Source organism: Acomys russatus, chromosome 2, assembly GCF_903995435.1.
Source record: "Acomys russatus chromosome 2, mAcoRus1.1, whole genome shotgun sequence".
NCBI classification, from domain to species: Eukaryota; Metazoa; Chordata; class Mammalia; order Rodentia; family Muridae; genus Acomys; species Acomys russatus.
The window spans coordinates 20,540,637-20,565,095 of record NC_067138.1 but is presented as its reverse complement, the minus strand read 5'-3'; the positions used below and the strand labels follow the sequence as shown (position 1 = coordinate 20,565,095).

Here is a 24,459-nt window from a genome sequence, read left to right as displayed (position 1 = left end):
GAAAACTAAAGATTTATTTTTCTAAATTCCCAAATGTCACTGAAATCAGTTTGCAAAAATGCTAGAACACGAGAGTCCCTGCTGCAGTGTCCCAGACTCCTAGATAGGATGATCACTCTCAATGGTCACAGTTAGATAAGCGGTACCAGAAATCGTGAATTGAGACAACTCCTAGGAGGCAGAGGCAGGCAGATCGCTGTGAGTTCGAGACCAGCCTGGTCTACAAAGTGAGTCCAGGACAGTCAAGGCTACACAGAGAAACCCTGTCTCAAAACAAAACATACACATGCACATACATACTTTGTTTTTCAAGACAGGGTTTCTCTCTGTAGGCCTAGCTGTCCTGGAACTCCCTCTGTAGACCAAGCTGGCTTTGAACCTGCTTCTGCCTCCCTAGTGCTGAGGTTTAAGTCCTGTGCCACCACAGCCTGCCTCTAAGATACACATTTATATGGGTTTCTAATGAAGTCCAGCAACACTGAGTAGCATTCCCGTGCACAGGCAGAGCCTGGCATCTACTTGCATTCTAGAAGAATGGATGGGATTGCTTTGCATGATCTCAAGGGACAGGAATAGAGACAAAAAGAAACAAATGGCAAGTACTTGGCGAATCTTAAATAATCTTCATAATAAAAACAATTCAGCTATTTCTTTAACAATAGCTGAATGCTGTAAGCTAGGGACTGGAAACAGAAAATTTGATGCCTCACTCTCTCCCTTCCGTGTTACTTTAATTTTTTAACATGCTGAGATTGACATTTTCATCAGTTTTACACAGGGGGAAGCCAAGACACAATAGTAGATCATTTGTGTGTGTGCTGGGGGTGGGGGAGGGAGTCACACAGCTAGAAAACAATGAAGCCAATGCTTGACTTTGAGAATAATAATTGATTTAGACAAGGTGACTTGTGTGGAAAGGGATGTAGGAACCTCGTATTCACACTAGCATGGAGCTGTTTGCCTGCAAAGAAAAGCAAAACTAAGATAAGATTTAAAAGACTTGAGGAAAGGGATTAAAAAGCAAAAGAGGAACCATAGTTATGAGTTTGGGGAAGGAAACCAACCATGGCTAGGAAAATGGATTGCTCAGCAAATATGAGGGCCTGCTAAGGTTGGAACTCATAAATTTATTATGGAGCCAATCAGCACAATTACATAATTTCCCCTGGCAATGCTAGTGGTCCAGAAGCAGTTGATTCAGGGTTGGCAGGACAGAATGGCATTAAGCAAGGGCTGTAAAGACTTGAGGGAACCTGTAGTTCCAAGGCAGGTAAGATGCTCAGTCTGGCTTCCGCACTTTTTTCTTTGGGCAGGAGTTCAAGACAGGCTTTTTCTGTATAATCTTGGCTGCTCTGCCCTCACTTTATAGACCAGGCTGGCCTTGAACTCACAGCAATTCATCTGCCTCTGCCTCTCTGAGTGTTGGGATCAAAGGCATGCCACCACCACGCCCAGCTGCTTCCAGATCTTTCAAAAATACATTTAAAATAAAAGTGGCCTGAGATTAAAAAAAAAAAAAAAAAGGAATAAAGCCATGTAGTATTGAAGAGATAGAGTGACAGCACAGTACATGAGAATTGCAAAAAGACATCCGTGACTTTATTGTCAAAGATGGTGCCTCGGCAGACCAAGTGCCAGCCTGTCTAAAAGAATTTCTACAAGACTCTAAGTTCAAAGTTGTGAGACACACTGGGAGCAAACTGATCTGTGGAGGGGAACACAATGGACCCCCCAGATGAACCATAGATGGGCCCTTCCTCTCCCATCTGTATTCTTACCACCAGCTCCAATTCAGAACTCACAAAATCATCAGGAAGCTCTGAGAAAAACTGTATGAAATTTCAGAAGACAAATATTTTTACTGTAGATGTTGATGACCCAGACTAACTCTTTCCTTCTTATGTGAGAATGGCATACAAAGCAGGCATACCCTGAGAGATGAGTGCAGTCAGCCTGGAAAGACCTTTGTAAGTAAACAGAGGGAAGAACCTTCAAAAGCAAATGATAAGATGTGAGACATAGAAGCAGTGGGGGGAAATCCTAACTGTTAAATACAAAAAGATCTAGGGAGACCTTAATCCCTAAAACACAGAATGCAAAGAAAAGGTGGCAATCAAAATTGCCATCAAAAAACTTTTTAAATTATATAAAGAATTGAAGGCAAAGCTTTTGAAACAAGCTCTCAAAGCAAAATGTACAAGTTTATGAAATATGACAGAGTAAGTTAGCACACAGAAACCCCTTCCGTAAGCTCCAGCAGAAGACTAACAAGTGCCTTGGGGGTCACAGGGAAAACAAAGAGGCTGTGCAGATTTGAATAAGAATGACCCCCCCCCCATATGGGGCTAGAGAGGTTAAGAACATCAGCTGCTCTTCCAGAGGTCCTGAGTTCAATTCCCAGCAACCACATGGTGGCTCACAACCATCTAGAATAAGACCTGATGCCCTCTTCTGCCATGCAGGTGTGCATGCAGGCAGAACATTGTATGCATAATAATAAATGAATGAATCTTTATAAAACAAAAGAGTGAGTTTCACAAGTTAAAAAAAAAAAAAGAAAGACCCCCATAGGTTCATTTATTTGAATGCTTAGTCAACAGGAAGTGACACTATTTGAAAGGAATTGAAGGGTTAAGAGGTGCAGTCTTGTTGGAAGAAGTGTGTCATGGAGGTGGGCTTTAAGGTTTCAAAAGCCCATGTCAAGCTCAGAAGTTCAGAAGCTCAGTCCTCCTCTCCTTCTCCCTCCCCCACCCCTTATGGATGAGGATGTTAATTCTCAGCTACTGCTTCAGTGTCTGCCGATTTCTACCATGATGACAGAGGACTAAAACTTTGAAACTTTAAGCAACCCTCCAATTAAATGCTTTCTCTTATAATAGTTGCTTGTCATGACATTTCTTCACAGCAATAGAACAGTCGCTAAGACGGAAGTTGGTATTGTGGAGTAAGGTATTGCTATGACAGTCCTCACCATGTTGTTTGTTGTAGAACTATGAAAGCCTTTGGACTCTAGACGAAAAAAGCAGTTGAACATTTTAAGCAGGACTTTCTGGGCCGTCCTAGTAAGAACATAGATGACAGTAGTGCTGAGAACAATGCCGATTATAATGGCCCAGCTGAAGAGGAGAAGAGTATTAGTAAATGGCCTATAGACGATTCTTGTCATATTTTGGAGAAAATGCAGCAGCTTTTTAACGTTTGTCTAAAAATTTTTTTCTGAGGATAAATTGGAGAGTTTGGGATTAATGGCATTGGCAGACATTTCAAAACAGCCTAGTATTGACTCTGTCCTGTGGCTATTCCTGGTCACTCTTACGCAACTCTATAATGAAAAGGAACAAGCTTAACAAGGAAAAATGCAAAATGTACAGTTTGAGGAAAAAAGGAGCACCAGGGAGTATAATATAGAAGACAAAATTCCAGTGCTCACGGGAATAATAAGCTTTTTTTAAAAAGCTTCGTGCTAAATGGAATAAAGGGGGTGGTAATTCCACAGCAAGACCCCACCATCTAAGCTTCCAACTTGTAAAAAGGAATTAAAGAAAAGTGTAAGTGGTGAAGAAAACCATCAATAACAGAAAATTGATACAACTGTAATTGAACAAGGTGGCCAAATTCCAGCCCCATTAAGCAACATAACATGGCAGCTTCAGCCATGTGGGTCTGGCTTTACAGTTAATGATACGCGACAGGGGTTGTAGAGTCTCCCCTCCATGGCTAAGGAAAGATGCTGAGACCAGGCATGTATCAGGGGTGTCCCACTCCATGACACTATGAAAGTGAAGCCTGGATTGTATTGGAGATCTCAAGATGATGGAGATACCAGAGTTGTGGAAAACCTGCCCAGGAGAGCTGCAGACTGGATATGGAACAAGCCCAAGAGAGAGAAGCATGTTTCAGGAACTAAAGCTGAGCAGAGCTGGAGATCTGAAGAATCCTTTGACATCAGACACAGAGATGTAGAATTTGGAGTCAGCCCTGCTGGTATTTGGATTTGCATTGGTCCAGTATTTCCTCACTAGGCTTCTTGTCCTTCCTTTCAGAATGATATTGTGTATCCTGTGCCATTGTATGTTGCAAGTATGTCATCTGCTTTTGCTTTTGCTTTTACATGAGATTACAGTTAAGAAATTGCCATGATAGCCAGGCGTGGTGGCTCACACCTTTAATCCCAGCACTCGGGAGGTAGAGGTAGCCTGGTCTACAAAGCGAGTCTAGGACAGCCAAGGCTACACAGAGAAACCCTGTCTTGAAAAACCAAAGAGAGAGAGAGAGAGAGAGAGAGAGAGAGAGAGAGAGAGAGAAAGAGAGAGAGAGAGAGAAGAGAAGAGAAGAGAAGAAAAGTAAAGAAAAAAGAAATTGCCGTGAATCTCAGAAGAGACTTTAGACTTTTAAACATCTTGAGACTGCCACAGAAAACAGTGACTTTTGAAGTTAGACTGAATGCATTTTTTAAGAAATTATGATATGGCTACAAGCCTATAGGGGCCAGAGAATGGAATGTGGGTGTTTGAATAAGAATGGCCCCCATGGGCTGCCAAGATGACTCAGTAGTTAAGAGCACTGTCTGCTCTTCTGGAGGTCCTGAGTTCAGTTTCCAGCAAACACAGGGTGGCTCACAACCATCTATAATGAGGTCTGGTGCTCTCTTCTGGCCTGCAGGTGTACATGCAGGCAGAGCACTGTACACATAATAATAAATAAATAAATCTAAAAATGAAAAAGAGCAGCCCTCATAAGTATATATATGTAAATACATAGTCACCAAGAAGTAGAACTATTTGATGAGGTTAGAAGGATTAAGAGGTATGGTCTTGTTGGAAGAAGTGTGTCACTGGGGGTAAGTTTGGGGTTTCAAAGCCTCTTGCCATGACCAAAATCCCTCTCTGCCTATACATCAAGATATAGTTCTCAGTTACTACGCCAGCACTTGCCTGAATGCAGCCATGCTTGATGCTACAATGAGAGTGAACTAAATATCTGAAACTGTAGGCAAGCCCAATTAAATGCTTCCTGTTATAATAGTTGCTTTGTCATCATATCTCTTCCCAGCAATAGAGCAGTGACTAAGACAAATGCATAAAGGTATAGTAGGAGAGGTTTTTCCTAAAGCTCAGGAGGAAGAAGACATCTTTAAGTAAAAGGGTTCGTACAGTGGGCAGCATAATAAATGAACAAAGTCCTTTGGAGCTATCCAGCCACTCACTCCCTTACCAGCTAACTCCGGTCTGTCGACCCAGGTAAAACATTGAAATGAGTTCTTTGAAAAACCATTCAATGAAAGGAAAAAAAAAGTCTTAATCTAGTTTAGTTTGGAAAAGTGGAAAGAAGTAAGTGGATGAAGGACTCAACTGAAAACAAGACTTTCCCCCAGTGGAGTGTATTTTGTAAATTTTGGTTGGGATGCAAGTTCATGTGAGTGCATGTATGTACAGATGTTCCATCTTGATTTTTGAAATGGTCTCTCGATAGCCTGAGGCCCACTAGTTAGGATACACGGCCTGGGCAGCCACAGGCATCTTCTTGCACCCAGCTCCCCAGACCAGCGATTACACATGTGCGCCATCACACCTGGCCTTCTTACATGGGTTCTCGGGATCCAAGTTAGTTCCTCCTGTACTGACTAAGCTACCTCTCTGCCCATTAAGAACAACACACCTTGAAAACATTTTAATGAATACAGTAGCCATCTCCTCATATCCTGTAATTAAAACGCCACGGAAGTCACTCAAAAGGACACAGAGATAACTGCCCTGTGGCCTCCACCCTCTGGGAGCATGGGCTCCAGTTAAAGAGACAGAGCACACAAAGCCGGTGGGAGGGAGCAGCAGTCTGGCCCAGGTGCGGAACCTCACAGAACTTGGCACCTCAATCCTGCTGATGCAGGGCGCAGCCCCTGAGAGGCACTTACCCCGTCGTGTAAGGGATGTTTATGCCTCCTAGATTAATACTTTCACATCCAACAATAAACAAGGTTGAGAAGCACAGCAAAGACACCCCACTGCAGATCATCGCTAGTTTCGCGGATTCTCTTGCACCAAGCTTCAGTTTTTTTATGATGTAGCCTCCCAGGACAATGCCAACGCCAGCGCTGGGGACGATGATGACACCTGGGAAAAGGAGGAAGAGAGGGTTCGTTTGTACTAGCATCAGCTGTCGACTGTTATTGTTCCTCTAACTGTTTTGCTTCTGTTTGTTCATCAGCACTAAAATTAAAAAAAAAAAAAAAGAAGAAGAAGAATTATTCTACTCCATAAACATTCAGGGTCTGATTTTACAATACACTACTTTCAACACACATTGACAAAGGATTCAAGTCCAGAAGATACAAAAAAAAAAAATTACTTTTACAAAGTAATAATATAAAGACAAAAAAATTAATGAGGAAGGTGAATAAAATTTAAACTGCCCCTTCACCGAAGAGAAAAATGTTCTAATGTTCTAATGCACAGGAAAAGGTACCTCTTCATTACTGAGGGTGAGACAGGTTAAAACCATAGTGAAACTCCATCACATACCAGTCAGAAGGTAAACATTTCAAAGTTTGGTGGTGCCACAGGTTGGTCAAGATAAAAGTGCTGTGAACTGTCAGCAGTGGGAGACTAGAAACAGGAGGTCTCGCTTTGCAAGGCAGTTTGTCATTACCCGGTAGAGCTGAAGGTAAACACACCCTGCAACAGGCAGCTCACGCCACATTTAGATTCCCCCAAAGAAACCCATGATGTATCCTAACCATCCTAGCAGTCCCCTGTTGAAAATGAACCAAATAGCCCACGACCAACACATGAGATTTGGAGTATTCCTATCACAAAGAGCTACTTACACAGTGATACAAAGGAAGACCTGTAACCACACAGAGCATGGATAGGTCTCACAAAGATGATACAAGAAAACGGGGATAACAAAATGTACCCGTGTTCACACCTGCATCCAGTTCCAAGAACCGGGAGAACTAAGCATAATGTTCCAGGATGCATACACAGGCAGCATGAACATAAAGGAATAGTCGCCGTGAAAGCTAAGCTAGCTGGGTGATGAGTGTTCAGGACACAGGGGCTCAGGCAGTGCTGAACATGCTCCAAACTGTAAAGTGGGTCGTGGTCACTGCCATGGCCTGGATGCTCATGTCTCCCTGAGTTCATGTGTTAAAATCCTAACCCCTAGAGTGTTGGCATTAGGAGACTGGACACCTCATGAATAGGATTAATGCCCTAACTAAAGAGACACAAATATCCTTCTGTTCTCTCCACCATATTAGGGCATAGTAGTGAAAATGTCCCATCTCTGAGAAACAGACCTTCACCAGACACCGAATCTGCCAAAACCTTGATCTTGGACTCTGCTTCTAGAACTGTGAAAAATGAAACCCTCAGGCTCATGAACCACTCTGGACACAGTAATCTTGTTACACCAGCCTGAATAAGCTATTCTGACCAGTGCACTACTGGATATATTGTACTGCATTATAGAAAACTAGAGACATGGAGTTGGAGAGATGGCTCAGTGGTTAAGACCACAAAATTGCAGAGGACCCAAGGTCAATTCCCAGTACTCACATTTGGCAGCCCACAACCACCTGTGACTCTAACTCCAGGGAGACCTGGCCCTTCTGCTTTCCATGGGCATCTGTATCCACATGTAGGAATGAGCACACTTAAAGACTAATAATAAAATAAATCTTAGTTGAAAAATGAAAAATTGCTGGGCAGTGATGGACTATGCCTTCAATTCCAGCACTTGGGAGGCACAGGCAGGTAGAGGCCAGCCTGATCTACAGACTGAGTTCCAGGACAGCCAGGGCTGCACAGAGAAATCCTGTCTCACAAAGGAAAAGGGAGGAGAAAGGAGAGAAAATGGAAGAGGAGGAGGAAGAGAAGAAGAAGAAGAAGAAGAAGAAGAAGAAGAAGAAGAAGAAGAAGAAGAAGAAGAAGAAGAAGAAGAAGAAGAAGAAGAAGAAGAAGAAGAAGAAGAAATAATATAGACATAGTCAGACTACCTGCTCCCCCACCCTGTTCCCTACTACACACACACACACACACACACAAACACACACACAACCTTAACAAGTAATAAAAGAGATATACTGGCTAATAGAGAATCTCAGTAAAACAATTCTAAAAGTGGTTGGAAAAACACAGGAAAGGGGGAAGCTGAGTCTCCCCTGGAAGAGAACAAACAGACAGGGCTCTCACAGTGGTCATTTTAAGCTGACATTCAATAGACAAGGCAAAATGTATCTAATGGACCAGCCCAGAGAGAGCATTTTGAACAAAGGAAGTGCATGTGAAGGCGCGAGGTCATGGTATTGGGTATTCATGGCACTTCAAAATACCAAGAGTGTGCAATGGAAGATGATGGGAGGGGGTGGGGAGCAGGAAGAAAGGTTAGGAAACCCAGACCATAGGAGACCAAGGAAAGAAACCCAGATTGTATCTCTGAGCAGTGAGAGGCCACTGGAGAATTCTGAGCTGGATCACATGAGAGGTATATGTTATGAAGACCATTGATGTAGCAAGCCCCAAAATAGTGCAGCTGGAGTGAGAACTTGACTCTGAAGTGGTCAGAAGGGTAATTGCAAGGATCCAGGCAAGCAGCAAGAGAGCACCACACCGACAGCATTGTAGATGAAATAAGGAGAGCAGGAGAGCCAGTGTGTCATACTCGACTAGAATGGGCACCCAAATAGGAGGGCAGTGTGCAGCCAGCAGTGTCACTATCTCTACTACAGACAGGAGTGTGAAGGGCCAGAAGAAAAAAGCAGATGGAGGCCTCACACTGGGCCACATGGGGGCTGTAAGCTCTCAAAAGAGCCGTGCTTTTTGTTAATCTGGGAGGTGGGATGATCTCCAATGGCACAGTGAGAAGAGAAGGAAGCCATCTGAAGAGAGCAATTATTAATGGGCATGACAAAGAGATGACACCATAAAGCAAGGGGAAAGCCAGAGAGATGTGAGGGGAAAGCCAGAGGGGAAGTGTCGTAAACAGACTGGACTTGGGCTTTGAATTCAGAAAGCAGCCGGGTAACCATGCGCGTGCAGGTGGCCACATTTCATGTGAGAATGGTCCCGTGGACTTCTAAGTAGACACACAGTTCTGGAGTCTCTTGGGGCTCGTGGCTCAGTGTCTCCATCACCGCCACACCACCATCTTGGTCTCTGTTTGTGAGTGGGAGCACAAAAGATGGTCCCCCAGGCTGAAGTTACTGTCCTGCTGCCGACTCAGTCTGGATTTAATTTCATGTTCTTTCCTGGTGCCCTCCTTCACTTTCCTGAGACCAGAGACCCCCCCCAAAGAGCCAATACCTTCTCCCACAATGCCCGAGGCTTATCCTCTGCCAACACCACCTCTTGTCTAGTCCTCAAGGGGACAGTTCTGTGGTCCCTAAGCTCCTGACGAGGCCATGACACCTAGAACTCAAATGTCAGAGCATGTGTATGTGTTTGTGGGGGGTGATGCATCTATCCATGTCAAAGAACACCTCTGGGACACTTGGAGGAGAATGGGGAGGGAAAGAATGGGGTGGGGGTGCAGAATGGAAATGCTGCTTGCACCTAGCCCAGCATCCAAAGGCCTGAGTGTCTAATTGGTGGGAAAAGGTCCATGCACATGCTGGCTACTAAGAAAGACAAGGATGAGAACCCCTGCCCTGCCCCCTGCAAGGCATGTGTCCTTGGTAAGTTGCTGATCATTTCCAGAACTCAGATTTTTCTCTCCTCCTGTAAAATGTTCACCATGAGGATGCCACCACCATAGAAACTATAAAGACCAAATTGGTTAAGACACAAGAACTTAGAATGGAGTCTGACCCACCATATGCATTAAATAAACACTGGGCTTTCATGACTAGCTCCCGGGAGCCTATGGGTGTGACCCAAGTAGCAGGGGAAATGGAGGCTGAAGTGGTCACCTCCTGTCGCCAGGTAGGATATCCAATGGAAGGACGGGGAAGAGAACACCAACCCACCTTAAATTCTCACCTACAAGTTTAGGGATAGAGATGGAGCCGACTGAGGGAATGGCAAACCAATGACTAGCTCAAACTTGAGGCCAATCCCATTGGAGAGAGCCAACCCCTGACACTGTTAATAATACTCTGAGTGCAGACAGGAACCTAGCATAACTGTCTTCTGAGAAGCTTCATCCAGAAGCTGATGGAAACAGATGCAGAAACCCACAGCCAAACACTAAATAGATATTGGGGAGCCTTGTGGAAGAGTGGGAGGAAGGATTAGGGGAGCCAGAGGGGTCAAGGGCACTACAAGACCTACAGAGTCAACTAACCTGGCCCTATGGGGGCTCACAGAGACTGAACAACCAACCTGGACCACCTATACATATGTAGCAGATGTGCAGCTTGGTCCTTACATGCATCTCCTAAGAATGGGAGTAGGAGCTGTTTCTGACTCTGTTACCTGCCTTTGGATCCCTTTTTCCTACCTGGGCTGCTGTCTGCCCTCAGTGGAAGAGGATGCACTTGGTCCTACTGCAACTTGATGTGCCAGGGTGGGTTAGGACCTATGGGGAGCCTCCCCTTTTCCTCAGAGAAGAGGAAAGGGGAATGGGAGAAGGGGGTACAATGGGGGGTCTGGGAGGAAAAGAGGGAGGGGGTTGTGATCTGGCTGTAAGGTGATTAAATACACAAATTAATGAAAAAACACCATTAATTTTTTTCTTTCTTTCTTTTTTTTTTTTTTTTTTTTTTTTTTTTTTTTTTTTTTGGCTTTTCGAGACAGGGTCTTTCTGTGTAGCCTTGGCTGTCCTGGACTCCCTTTGTAGACCAGGCTGGCCTCGAACTCACAGTGATCCGCCTGCCTCTGCCTCCCGAGTGCTGGGATTAAAGGCGTGCGCCACCACGCCCAGCTAAAACACCATTTCTTAAAATAATTTTATTGTAGTGTGTGTGTGCATGTATGTGCATGCACACACATGCATGTGTGTGACAGTACACATACGGCAGTCTGAGGACAACTTGTGGATGTTGCTTCTCTCCTTCCATTGTATGGGTGCCAGGGATCAAACACAGGTCCTTTGCATTGGTGGCAAATACATATAGCCATAGAGCCATTTCACTGACTCATCATCATTATCATCATTAACAATTGTGCATATCACTGTGATATGTCTAATATTAATGAATTGGATGCATTTGCACATATTAAGATTATAACTGGGCAATTTTTAATGAATAAGACTGAATTTAAGCAACGTATGCATGGCCCAACATAAACCTGTAAGTGTTCTTTAATGAATAAACCTTTGATACGTAGCCATTGTGTCTTCTTATTATAACATTCATATACTTATCTGTACATATATATTATGTTATATCACATTATATATAATATTATAATATGTTATATTATATATTTGAGTTTATAGCGCTCACCAAACTGTTCAGTATTGGCATAGCAGAAGGTCTTGCTTCGGGCATAAAAGTTCTAGGAAATCACACACACATACACACACACACACACACACACACACACACAGATGCTGACTACCAATCGGATATTTTGATAACTACATTTTCTATAGCAATTCATTTCACTCTCAACTTTTTATGGATTGCAACAGTCTAGAGTCAGAATACATGTCATAAAGAGCAGAAACTCGTGTTCAAGATTTAGTTTGATTAGAAGAAGCATTTTCTCCCTTGTTGGCTCCACTTCACAGGGCAATCTTTGCAGTTGGAATGAGAAAGAACCCCCCCCCCCCCCCCCCCCCCCCGCGCAAGTCTCGCATTTGAACACTCGGTCTCCAGTTGGTGGCGCTGTTTGCATTGTGGGAGGAAGTATGTCACTGCAGGCCAGCGTTCAGAGTTCAGAGCTTCACAGTATACCCAGAGTGCTCTCTCCCTGCCTCATGCTGGGGAGCGAGGTCTGGAGCCCTGAAACCAAAGTTTCCTGCTCCTGTCAACACGCCCTGCACAGCGCTGCAGTGCTTCCGCTTTCACAGTATATGATCATATCACGTCATCTCTTTTCTCTTTGGAAGCATAAGCCAAGGTAAACTCTTTCTCCCTTAAGCTTCTTTGCTCATAATAGTTTAACACAGCAGCAGATAAATAACTAACACATCATCCCATTATCCACCATGTCTTAGTTGGGCAGGAATATGGGATTGTGGCCGTACTACACTTGTGGAGGGGAAAGTAGACAAATAACTAAGATGTATTTAACTTTATAAAGTCTGTGCTTATAATTTTATGACAAAAGTAAAAGCCTTCCTTTTGCCCAGGATAAATAGTTTTTTAAAAAAAAGTTTCCACCATCACTTGCAAAGGTTTTCCTTGAGAGAGTAGATTTCCAGTGCCATTGGGGTAGAACAGTTAAAGTGATTATTTTTTTAAAACCCACATGTCAATGTTGGCACACATCACATGGTCCAAGAATAAAGACAACAGTAAGTTTGCCTTCTCCCAAACTGTACATCAGTCTAAATAATAAGAGCGTAAGGTACCCGTATCTCCTTTGTATTTGAATGTCACATCTTCACTGTTGTGAAAACTTTCAGGAGCCCCTTCAAAGGCAACTAAATAGCTGTGTGCGGCATCTGAATTAACTAATGGAATTTTTTCCTTTAAATTCTGTGCCTGCTTTAAGAACAAAATATTTCTTTCTATCTATTATAGTCCATGATATGACTTCAAACCTCTTTGGACTTCAGACTAAAAGAGGATCCTCTCTCTCTCTCTCTCTCTCTCTCTCTCTCTCTCTCTCTCTCTCTGTCTCTCTGTCTGTCTGTTTCTCTCTCTCTCTCGCTCTGTCTCTGTGTCTGTTTTGTCTGTCGTCTCTCTGTCTGCTTCTCTAATCTCTCTCTCTCTCTCTCTCTCTCTCTGTCTCTCTCGCTCTCGCTCTCTCTGGTTCTCACTCTCACTCTCTCTGCCACCTAAGAAGACAGTGTTTGAAGGAGTCCCCACGGGCCTCTACTTTCTGCTGTGTGGTAACCTGTGACAGTTACTGCGCAGCTCAAATGGGACCACTGAATCAAAGCAATAGAGAAGGCGCTTGAATTTCTATCACGACCTCGCTGGAAAGATTAATGAAGACCTTCAGAAATCTCAGGTCCACACTGCCTTCAGAGGCCCAACAGATCCCGTTAGCCTGTCACCCCGTCTCAGCTATGCCAATACAGGAGGATGTGCACTGTAGAGAGAAAGACAAGAAGGCAGAAAGGTGATACTAAGAGCATCTGAGGAGAAAGCCACCGTGTTTCTCATTCCAAGTTTCAGCTGAAATGATGTACAAGTGCCCAGCTGTGTCGTGATGGGGACTCCAAAGCTAAATTGAATAAACATAGTTCCTCTTTTGTGGCTTACAAACCTAGCACAGCTTTCGGCATACATGTAATAAAACCACAGAGAGCAACAGCTTGCAACAGGAATGCTTTGCTATCTACTTCATCTCCTGGCTCTGGGAAACAGGAGGAAAAAGAACCTTAAAAGTAGAGGTGGGGGCTGACCTGGGCCTTTTGTACAGGAAACTTCTCAGGATGGTAATAGGAGCCCATTAACATTGCAGTTATCAAAAATAAGCTGCCAGTGAATATGTCAGCATTAGGTTACTGCACCCAGTTTCTGTTCATGGTACAGATCTGGACCTGTGCCAAATGCAAAGCCCTCTTTGGAGGCCCTTCAGGCAAGGTCTATTTTCTGTCAGCAATTTTCAGCTGTTCTGTGTTCATTGTTGTCCAAAATCCTGCAGCTCTCAGAGCTTTCCCATAGAGAAAACTGATCAGTACTCCACCCACTAAAAGCTAAGCTGTAAAACTTGACAAGGCCTTCCTCCCACTGGGAGGAGCAAGCAGAGTTTTAACACTGTTCATCAAGAGGTGGGGGTGGGGTGGGGCTAAAAAAAAAAAAAAAAAAAAAACTTTGACATAGCTGGGGCACAGTGGTGCACGCCTTTGATCCCAACACTCAGGAGGAGGCAGAGGCAGGTGGATCTCTGTGAGTTCAAGGCCAGCCTGGTCTACAAAGTGAGTCCAGGACAGCCAAGGCTACACAGAGAAACCTGTCTTGAAAAACCAAAAAAGAAACAAACAAGTTTCAATATACCTACACTATGACCATTAAAATAGCCTGTCTCTGACAAAGACCAGATGGAAATTTTGTTCTTTAAAAATTATATTACTTGATTTATTCTGTCAGGTATATATAGGAAACCAGAAGGACCATTTTGTGCTATACTCAAATGACTAATATGAACACATTTGAGTTCTCTTTCATTTTTTATCACCTTTTATTTTATGTGTATTAATATTTGCCTTATTGTGTATTCCATATGCTTATTTATTGTATGGAACATTTTCCAGATTCGAACTTACAGTTGGTCACAAAGCAAGCCTCAACCAATATAAGAAAGTTGATCAACCCATTGAATCTTATCAAATCACAATGGCTTAAAGCTGAACTACTACAACAATAGAAATAACAAAAAACCTATACAGTCCTTGAAACTGAACAACTCCCTACTCAGTGACCACTGGGTCAGGGAAGAAATAAAGAAAGAAATAAAAGACTTCCTAAATTTCAATGAAAATGAAGACACAACATTCCAAACATATGAAAAACAATAAAAGCAGTGCTTAAAAGTTTATAATACAGTTATCAGAGAAATGCAAATCAAAATGACTGAGATTCCATCTTACATCCATCAGAATGGCTAAGATCAAAAAGTCAAGTGACACCACATGCTGGCGAGGATGTGGAGAAAGAGGAACACTCTTTCGTTGCTGGTGGGAATGCAAACTTATACAACCACTTTGGAGATCTATCTGGCGCTTTTTCAGAAAACTGGGAATAGGGCTTCCTCAAGACCCAGCTATTCCATTCCTTGGAATATACCCAGAAAATGTTCTACCACACAACAAGAACATAAGCTCAACCATGCTCATAGCAGCCTTATTCATAATAGCCAGAACCTGGAAACAGCCTAAATGTCCCTCAGTTGAAGAATGGATAAAGAAACTGTGGTACATTTACACTAGGGAATACTACTCAGCTATTAAAAACAAGGAAATCCTGAAATTTGTGGACAAATAGATGAAACTAAAAATCATTACACTGAGTGAGTTAATCCAGAAGCAGAAAGACTCACATGGTATATACTTACTTATAATTGGACACTAGCTCAAAAGGCATGTCCCATGAAAGTCTTCACTTACCAGGAGATTGGAATAGATGTGAGGACATCTTACTGGGACTCTAGATGAGAGAAGTATAGGAGATGGGGAAACAGAAGGACCCAGAGGGTCCTAGAAAGATACAAAAAGAACATTGTGATGGGTGGATCAGGGCCCAGGGGGGGTCTGCTCAAAGTATTACACTAAGCGAGGACAATACAAATAATAAACATCGAACCCGTACACTGATCTAGCCAATGGACAGGACATTGTCTACAGTTATGTGGAGAGTGGGGACTGACTCTGACATGAACTATAATGCTCCATATTTTACTAACTCCCCTTGGTGGGAAGACCTGGTGGCACTCAAAGAAAGAATAAGCAGGCTATCAAGATGAGACTTGATAGCCTATGACCATATAGTGGCGGAGGAGGTCCCCCTTGGTCAAAGACCTAGGGGAGGAGAACAGGGAGAAAGAGAGAGGGAGGGAGGAATGGGAGAATACAAGTGATAGGATAACAATTGAGTTGTAATCTGAATACATTAATTAAATAAAAAATGTACTTTGAATAAAAAAATTCATAACACTAAGAGCCTTCATAAAGAAATTGGAGAGATCTCATATTAGCAAAATAGCTCATCTGAGAGTTTTAGAAAAAAGAGAAGCAAACACACTCAAGAGGAGTAGATGGCAGGAAATAATCAAACTCAGAGATAAAAATCAATAAGTTAGAAACAAAGAGAAAAATACAAAGAATCAATGAAACTAACAGCTGGATCTTTGAGAAAATCAACAAGACAGACAAACCCTTAACCAAACTAACTAAAAGGCAGAGGGAGAGTATCCAAATCAACAAAATAAGAAATGAAAAGGGAGACATAGCAACAGACACTGAGGAAATCCAAAGAGTCATCAACTCTTACTTCAAAAGCCGATATGCCACAGAATTGGAAAATCTAAAGGAAATGGATGATTATATGGATAGATTTCACTTACCAAAATTAAATCAAGATCAGGTAAACAAATTAAATAGTCCTATAACCCCTAAGGAAATATAAACAGTCACCAAAAGTCTTCCATCCCAAAAAAACCCTAGAACCAGATGGTTTCAGCACAGAGTTCTACCGGACTTTCAAAGAGCTAAGACCATTACTCTTCAAACTATTCCACAAAATAGAAACAGAGGGATCACTACCAAACTCATTCTATGAAGCCACAATCACCTGATACCTAAACCACACAAATACCCAACAAAGAAAGAGAATTTCAGACCCATTTCCCTTATGAACATCAATGCAAAAAAATACTCACAAACCAAAACTAAGAACACATCAAAAATATCATCCACCATGGTCAAGTAGGCTTCATCCCAGGCATGCAGTGGTAGTTCAATATATGAAAATCCATTAAAAAAAGAAAAAAGAAAAAAGGAAAAGAGAAAATCCATCAACATAATTCACCATATAAGCAAACTGAAAAAATAACCACGTGATCAATCTCATTAAACACTGAAAAAACATTGAACAAAATCCAACACCCTTTCATGATAAAAGTCTTGGAAAGATCAGGGATAAAAGGCACATACCTAAACATAGGAAAGGCAATATACAACAAGCTAGCATCAAATTAAATGGAAAGAAACTTAAAGCAAATACACTGAAATAAGGGACAAGATGAGGCTGCCCACTCGCTCCATATCTCCTCAATATAGTACTCGAAGTCCTAGCCAGAACAATAAAACAACAAAAGGAGATCAAGGGGATACAGATAGGAAAGAAAAAAATCAAAGTATTGCTCTTCACAGGCAATATGATAGTAGACATAAGTGACCCCCAAAAATCCTTCCAGAGAAGTCCTACAGCTAATAAACACTTTCAGCAAAGTGTCTGGATAAAAAATTTACCTTAAAACAATCAGTAGCCCTCCTGTGTGCAAATGTCAAAGGGCCTGAGAAAGAAATTAGGGGGAAAATATCCTTCACAATAGCCACAAGTAATATAAAGCATCTTGGTGTGACTCTAACCAAACAAGTAAAAGACCTGGATGACAAGAACTTCAGCCTCTGGAGAAAGAAACTGAAGATGGTATCAGAAGATGAAAAGGCCTCTCATGCTTACAGATCAGTAGGATTAGCATAATAAAAATGGCCGTCTTACCAAAAGCAATCTACAGATTCAATTAAATTGCCACCAAAATACCAACACACTTTTAAATTTTTATTATAATTTATTCAGAATACATCCCAATTGTTATCCCTTCACTTGTATCTTTCCCTTCCTATCCTCTCTCCCTCTTCCACCCTCTTCCCCTCCACTAGACCTCTGACAAAAGGGGACCTCCTCCTCCACCAGCTGACAACAGACTATCAGGTCTCATCCAGATAGCCTGCTTCCCCTTCCTCTGTGTGCCCGCCGGGCATCACCACCAAGGGAAAGTGATCAAATTGGGGGGCAGTAGAGTTCATGTCAGAGGCAGTTCCCACTCTACCCACAAGCTTTGCATAAGTTTCTTAAATATTAGTCCTAAGAATTTCACTCTTTTGCTGCTGGTGTTTATGGAACCATTTCCTTGATTTGTTTTGTTGTTGCTAATGTACAAAAATAAAGTTGGTTGTGATATCTTTATCTTCTGTCTTGCAGCCATGCTGACTGCATAACTAGAGTAGTTTTTTCATGGATGCCTTGGGATTTTTTTCCATAAAATAAAAATCTGTAACTTATGAACAGAGGTTCTTTTCTTTCTTTCTTCCGACCTAAAGGGCCTATGTTTCCTTTTTCCTTCCCAGTGATCTGACTAGAATGTTGGTATAGTAAAGTAACCAGCACAGATTTATTTTACTTCCTAATCTTGGAAGGAAGGGATCCTTCACTTACTGCAAGACATCCTAGCTATGGTCTTCCATAGGTTCCCTTTCTCACAATGTGTCTTCAGTTGCTAAACTTCACCAAAAAAAATCTATTTGTGCATTTTCTGCAAGAATATTGTTAAGCATAACTTTTGAGAAACCTACAAGAATATACATTTTAATATATTCGCTTAATAAATTTAATGAATTACTTAGTATTTAAATATTTACTAGACACCATTGATTGGGCATCAACTGTGCAGCAAGAACTAGTCTAACCTGGAGATACATAGTGAATAAAACTAGCAGAAATTCTGGCCCATGTTGACTTTTCAGTCTCATGTGGCAAAACAAGAAATTAAGAACTAGGCAAATTGTCTCAAATGATGGAAGATGAAAAGAATTACAGTGAAAATCATTCTCAGCACAGTAAGAGAAATAAAAGTGCAGAGAGCAATGGCACATGTAAACTGTGTGACTCTAACTGACAAAAGGTCATCTGAGGCAAGCAAAAGAAGAAAGAATTATGAGCATTGACTCACATCTCAATTATACACTAATCTTACCCATCCATACAGGACTCATAGGTACCAAAACGCAGAGAGCTTTATAACTAAAAGAAACCTCAAAGTCACTCATCCTAGCCAGACATGGTGGCACACGCCTGCAATCCCAGCACTCTGGAGGCAGAGGCAAGCAGATCTCTGTGAGTTCGAGGCCAGCCTAGTCTACAAAGTGAGTCCAGGACAGCCAGGGATACACAGAGAAACCCTGTCTCAAAAAACAAAAATCAAAAAAAGAAAGGAAGGAAGGAAGGAAAACCACTCATCTTTCTTCACTCGAATGAAAGAATCCAAACCAGAAAACGTAAAAACTCTGGACAAGGCAATAACAGACGGGAAGCAAGTCAGACCCAGTGGCTACACACCGGACCTGTTTGTGTGAAGATGTCATTTCATTTTTCATACAGAATTCCACCAGATAATAAAAGTTTCACTATAAGATTCCTAATAAGAAAGCTGATTCAGGACGGAAGCTGACACTTGTAACCTCATGGTCTGAGCATCCATCCACAAAGAACAACAACCCTGCATCCATGAGAACATAGGTTTCCAGTGTTAATAAATTAGTCAGTCTTCCAGAAAGTAGCCACTAGGCAGAAGTGTCAGAACAGAACCAGAATATGGTTGCTACAGAGCCTCACAGACTGAGCCTGCCCCTCAGCTAATCGCCCAGGGGTCTCCTCCCACTGATGCTCAGACCTTAGCAATCCTTAGGTTTGAATAGTAAACGATCATATATTCTTCAGAAATACTTTCTCCTTGAAATATGATAATAAGCTTGGATAACTAAAAGCAGTAAGTAAATGAAATAAAAACTTTACATTCAATCCCAGGGACATATGCAAACCAACAAAAAAAAAGATACTATGGTGTCATGACTGTTGGTGTAATTACTCCCTAACTAAACACCAGAATTTGGGCTCCCAGTGTGACAGCCACTGACTCACCAACAACTCCAGGTATCAGACTGGGGGAGGGGACTACAGGACGATCGAAGGAAGCCGGGAATCTACACGTTTTCACTTTTGACCAAAATGAAGGATGCAGGACATACACCAAATAGACCATTTTTATAATTCCAGATAGATGAGTTCCTGGCATCTCCGATAATTGGAGTGGACCAGAATGATGGGAAATTAGGCAGAACAAAAAGAAGGTGATTTTCAGAGACAGTTCAAGTTCTGCAACAACACAGGGCATCATTGTCAGTGTCCGACCTCCGCAAGATCATTTCCTCACCAGGGAAATGGCTCAGGATCCTTTTATTCATTTAATTTGTTGACTATTGGTTCTCACTGTTCATATATTATTTATATATTTATCTTTTTAAAAACATGTGGGAGTGTTTTTCCTGTATGGATGTCTGTGAGTCGTGTGCAAGCATTGCTTTCAGAGGCCAGAATAAGGCATTGGAGTTAGAGAGTTGTGAGCTGCCATGTAGGTGCTAAGAATCAACCCCAGATCCCCTAGAAGAGCAGCCAGGGCTCTTAACTGATGAGCCATCCCTCCAGCTCCTGCTATTTGTTTTATTTTTAATTACAGAAATTGGAAGGAAGCTATGTAAAGATCATTTCTTATTCTCTGAGGACTCCTGTTCTTTCTTCTAGAGCAAGCCTCGGCAAGCCAGATGTGTACTTTGCTATCTGCCTCACATGCTGTAGAGCTAAAGAAGTTATGGGCACATGTACATGTGGGTAGAGAATTGCATCTTGATAACTTTTGGCTCACAAAAACAGGTAGCAGGCTGCATATGGCCCTAGACTTATTACAGAGCAATAGCTTGGCTTCTGGTTGCCTGCGGTGCTGACTACATAGCCCCCCTTGCAACTGGATGAGTTTTTAAGTTCTGGTCAGTAAGCTATAAGAAAAAGCCTATATTCATGGCTGTTTGTTTGTTTGTTTGCTTGTTTGTTTTTCAAGGCAGGGTTTCTCTGTGTATCCCTGGCTGTCCAGGAACTTTCTCTGTAGACCAGGCTAGCCTCAAACTTACAGAGATCTACCTGCCTCTGCCTCTCGAGTGCTGAGATTAAAGGCGTGTACCACCACTACCCGACTCTGTGGGTTTCTCCAATCCTTCCGTTCTGCTGCTGAAAACGCAAACACAATCCCTAGACCTCCAGTTTAGGAGGCCAACAGTCTACAAGGGAGCAGGTACAGGGAGCAATTCGAGCCAGTGTGCTACTCACTTAGTTGAAGCCTCTCCTGTTTTACTTTTCTAATACTCAAAAGGTAATCAAACAAAAGAACCCTATAATCTAACATAGGAACCATCTCTCCAACTCCCTCAGTTTACAGAGCAAATGTGTCTCTAAGAAGATGAGGGACTTCAATCAAGAGCTGGCTAATGTCACAGATAGACTCTCAAGTGTTCCGATTCTAACTAAAAAGGGGGCAGGGTCTGCCTGGGTAGCCCAGACTGGCCAAGAGCTTGGGAGCCTCTTGCCTCAGTCTCCCAGGGCCTAAGAATGCAGGCAAGTGGCCTCACACCTGGCTTTACACCTGGTTTCACACCTGCCTTCACTCCTGTCTTTACACCTGCTTTCACACCTGGCTTCACAACTGGTTTCACACCTGGTTTCACACCTGGCTTCACATCTGGCTTCCCAGGGTTGAGATTCGAAATCCAGTATGTTTTCTGCTTCGCAGGAGGCTAGCATTTCCAGAATCAAAGGTTTAAATCATGAAGTTTCACTCATTCTGCTGATGATATTTTCCAAGAATTTAAGCTATTGTTTTCTCTAGGAACATGTATTTAATTAGTGAAAGAAAAATATTTTTTACCTATAGAAACTTGATGTACAAATCAATTCTTCTAAATTCCATTTATCTCAAAAATAAAAGGATTTTAGATGAATGTCCTACCTATAGCTCAAATGTCCTTCCAAAACTTACAAATTACTATTTTCAATCATGTAAGGTACTTACAGAAAAATAAATGCCATGATAAAAAAGGTGAAATATGTTTATATCATTGCTTCAGGTGATGTCAGGTGGAGCAACATAATGACAAGCTATCCTGATTTTTAAAATCCATTTAGCAGTATTTATTTAACTTTTTTGTATCCCCGAAAGAATTTGGTATTTACATCGTACATATCTTAAGTAATTTAAAGAAGATATTCTAGTACACTATATAAAACAAATATATATTAAGTATCCTATAAGGGAAATCTGTACCTATAATGTTTCTAAGGTCACTTGTGTCAAAACACAAATATGCCATCTTTCGGTGAATAGAATTATGAAAGAACTTTCAGTACCATGCCTTAAAGAATCTGGTAGACTGGCATCTGATTGGTCTAAAAGTAACATAGCTACAGACTTCTGTGCTTTGCCTCTAGCTGATGGAAAAAACACCACGAGCAGAAACGGAACCTGCTTGCAAGGCGATTTTTCTGTGATCCTCCCTGCAATGGTTCGGGTTACAGAAGGTCATTACTTCATCTTCTAATAATGGCTTGTCATGTTTTATTATTTATATACAAAGAGTAAGATACTTCCTGTCTGTGTGGTAACAAGAATTTCTTGTCTGCACTTAAGAGCCAAGGTATTCATTAGCCTTGGATGTGATTTTTATGTGCTAACAGAAAGCAGTTCTGAGGAAATGAGAGATGATGGAATGAGTTGGAAGTGAGAACAATTTGCTGTAGCCCTGTAAGGCCAGCACTTGTAGGCCATGAGTGCTCAAATGAGCACCTGCTTCTTTACTGCCTACCACGGGGATATTACACCCTATGCTCTACCTCCTCTTTTTCTCTAATCTTCTGTGTGTGCTTGATGAAAGTAAAAAAGGGACCATGAGAAGACAGAAAGAGACCCTAAGGGGAGGGATAGAGGAAAAGCATAGATGTAGAAAGGGAGAACATTTCGGGGGGACCAGCAAGAGGGAAACAGAAAAAATGGGAAAGGAGAGGGGAGCAAGGTGATAAGAACAAGGTAAAATGATGAATTATAAAAGTGTCACAGTGAAACCCAGTACTTTGTGAGCTAATTTATATATAAAAAGTTATATATGCTTAAGCCGCCAAAGGAGGTAAGCATCCGACACTCCTACGCAGCCACAACCCTAAGTACAACAATAACAACCAGTAGAACACAACCCTAAGGGTACAATAGTGGCATGCATACTTTGGCAGTAACCAACAACCCCCTAATTGGACTTAAGATTTGCACCACAAGAGGGAAACTGAATCCTGGTACTGGAAATCCAACCAACTACCAAGTGCTAGTGAAATAATAGGTCTTGGAGAAGAACTTACATCCATTAAGACATCACTAAAATGGCACAATTCCTAACTCCGGTCTAAATATTTGACCTTACAAGCCCAGATAAGTGTAATCCTCATCCCGCAACCAGGAATCTCCTGTTCACAAAAGATGGGAGACCACTACATAAAATTATAACCAACCAAAATGCAGAGTTGTGGAGCCCAGTCCCAACTGAAACATCTACAAAACAACTCTTGGACTTCAGGCAACATTGTGGAGGAAGAGGCAGAACGACCCAAAGAGCCAAGTGACCAGAGACTAGATGTGAGATTATATCTCCTAGTAATGTCCGAAGCTACACCCAATAACGTCTTACCAACACAACTGCCTAAGCCTGAATTGAACAAGGATGGCACCAACAGGTGTACCAACATGGATAGGGAAAGCCTCAACCCTACACAGTGAGCTACAGGCAGCAAGGAGTGAATGCTGAGAGTGAGAGTCTTCCTCAGGGAAGAGCACACTAACTGGTTATGCAATGCCAAGTGGTCAGGCCTACAAATATACACGTGAGTAAGGTTACACAGTCTGATCAGTTTATATGTAGGATTAGTGTGTGTGTGTGTGTGTGTGTGTGTGTGTGTGTGTGTGTGTGTGTGTGCATTTAACAACTAAAAAAAAGAGACCATGAATTTGAACGAGAGAAAGGAGCAGCACATTTGAAGGGGGGAAGGAAAAAGGATATAATGTAATTATATTATAATCTCAAGAAATAAAAGATAATGCATGTGTTGTAGTAAATCTATGAATATTTATTAATAATTATATGTAGGTAAATTTATGTATTCAACAGACAGAAAAGAAGGATAAACCAGTAAGAGTGGCTTTTGAGGGAACCAGGATAAAATTAAAGCTTCTCTAAATGTACTTTGCTATATGGCTTTTATTCTTAAATCACACAATATTTTCTGCAGTTTAAAACATAAAAGAATGTCCTCTATCAAATCTGCAAACAAACCCACAGTACGCCAGACATAACCCAACAAAGAAGGATTATGTCAAGCAAGATTAAGCCACAGTGTGTTGTGTGTCATGGTGAGAACCTTCAGAATTCATGTATCTACGGGAGCCCCATACCTTCAACCGGTTTTCCATTGGTTACTGTACTGAGAGTGCACTTGACCTCCTGCACACATGTGCACATGTGGGTGTGAACACACACTTGCATAAAGTGGTTGTGTTAAAGTCATTAGGAAAAGTGTTTTTCAGCATAGAGGAAAGACATTACAATATAATACTGTATCCGTTAATATGGTTATTATTAATTAGTACTGTATACATATACAATATAATACTGAATTGCATCATTGCTGTGATGAAATAACTGACCAGATCAAGTTAAGAAAGGAAAGAGTTATTCTGGTTCACAATCTGAGGTATGGTTTGTCTTGGCAGGGACATCATGGTGGCAGGAGGTTGAGGCAGCTCGTCACATCATGGCTCCCAGCAGAGATGAATATTCATGATCAGCTCACTTCCTCCTTTTAATCGGTCCAGGACCCCAGCCCAAGGACTGATGCTACTCAGGTTGGCCCTCCTTCCCCAACTAATGTAATTTACAGAGCCTCTCACAAGTGTGCCCAGAGGTTTACCTTCTACCTGACTCTAGATCCTTTGAGGAAACAGTGTTAACCATCATGGACAGCAAAGAAATAAA

At 41.9% G+C, this 24,459-nt stretch overlaps 1 protein-coding gene across 2 annotated transcripts in view; it reads right to left on the bottom strand.

Annotated features, from left to right (window-relative positions):
• The window catches only part of Slco5a1 (solute carrier organic anion transporter family member 5A1), a 114,146-nt gene that overhangs the window by 14,524 nt on the left and 75,163 nt on the right, over positions 1-24,459 (bottom strand). For both annotated transcript variants that reach the window (XM_051158979.1, XM_051158973.1), the window contains one exon: positions 5,912-6,110. In XM_051158979.1, coding sequence (XP_051014936.1) covers positions 5,912-6,110 — 199 coding nt within the window. The remainder of the gene's footprint in view (positions 1-5,911; positions 6,111-24,459) is intronic.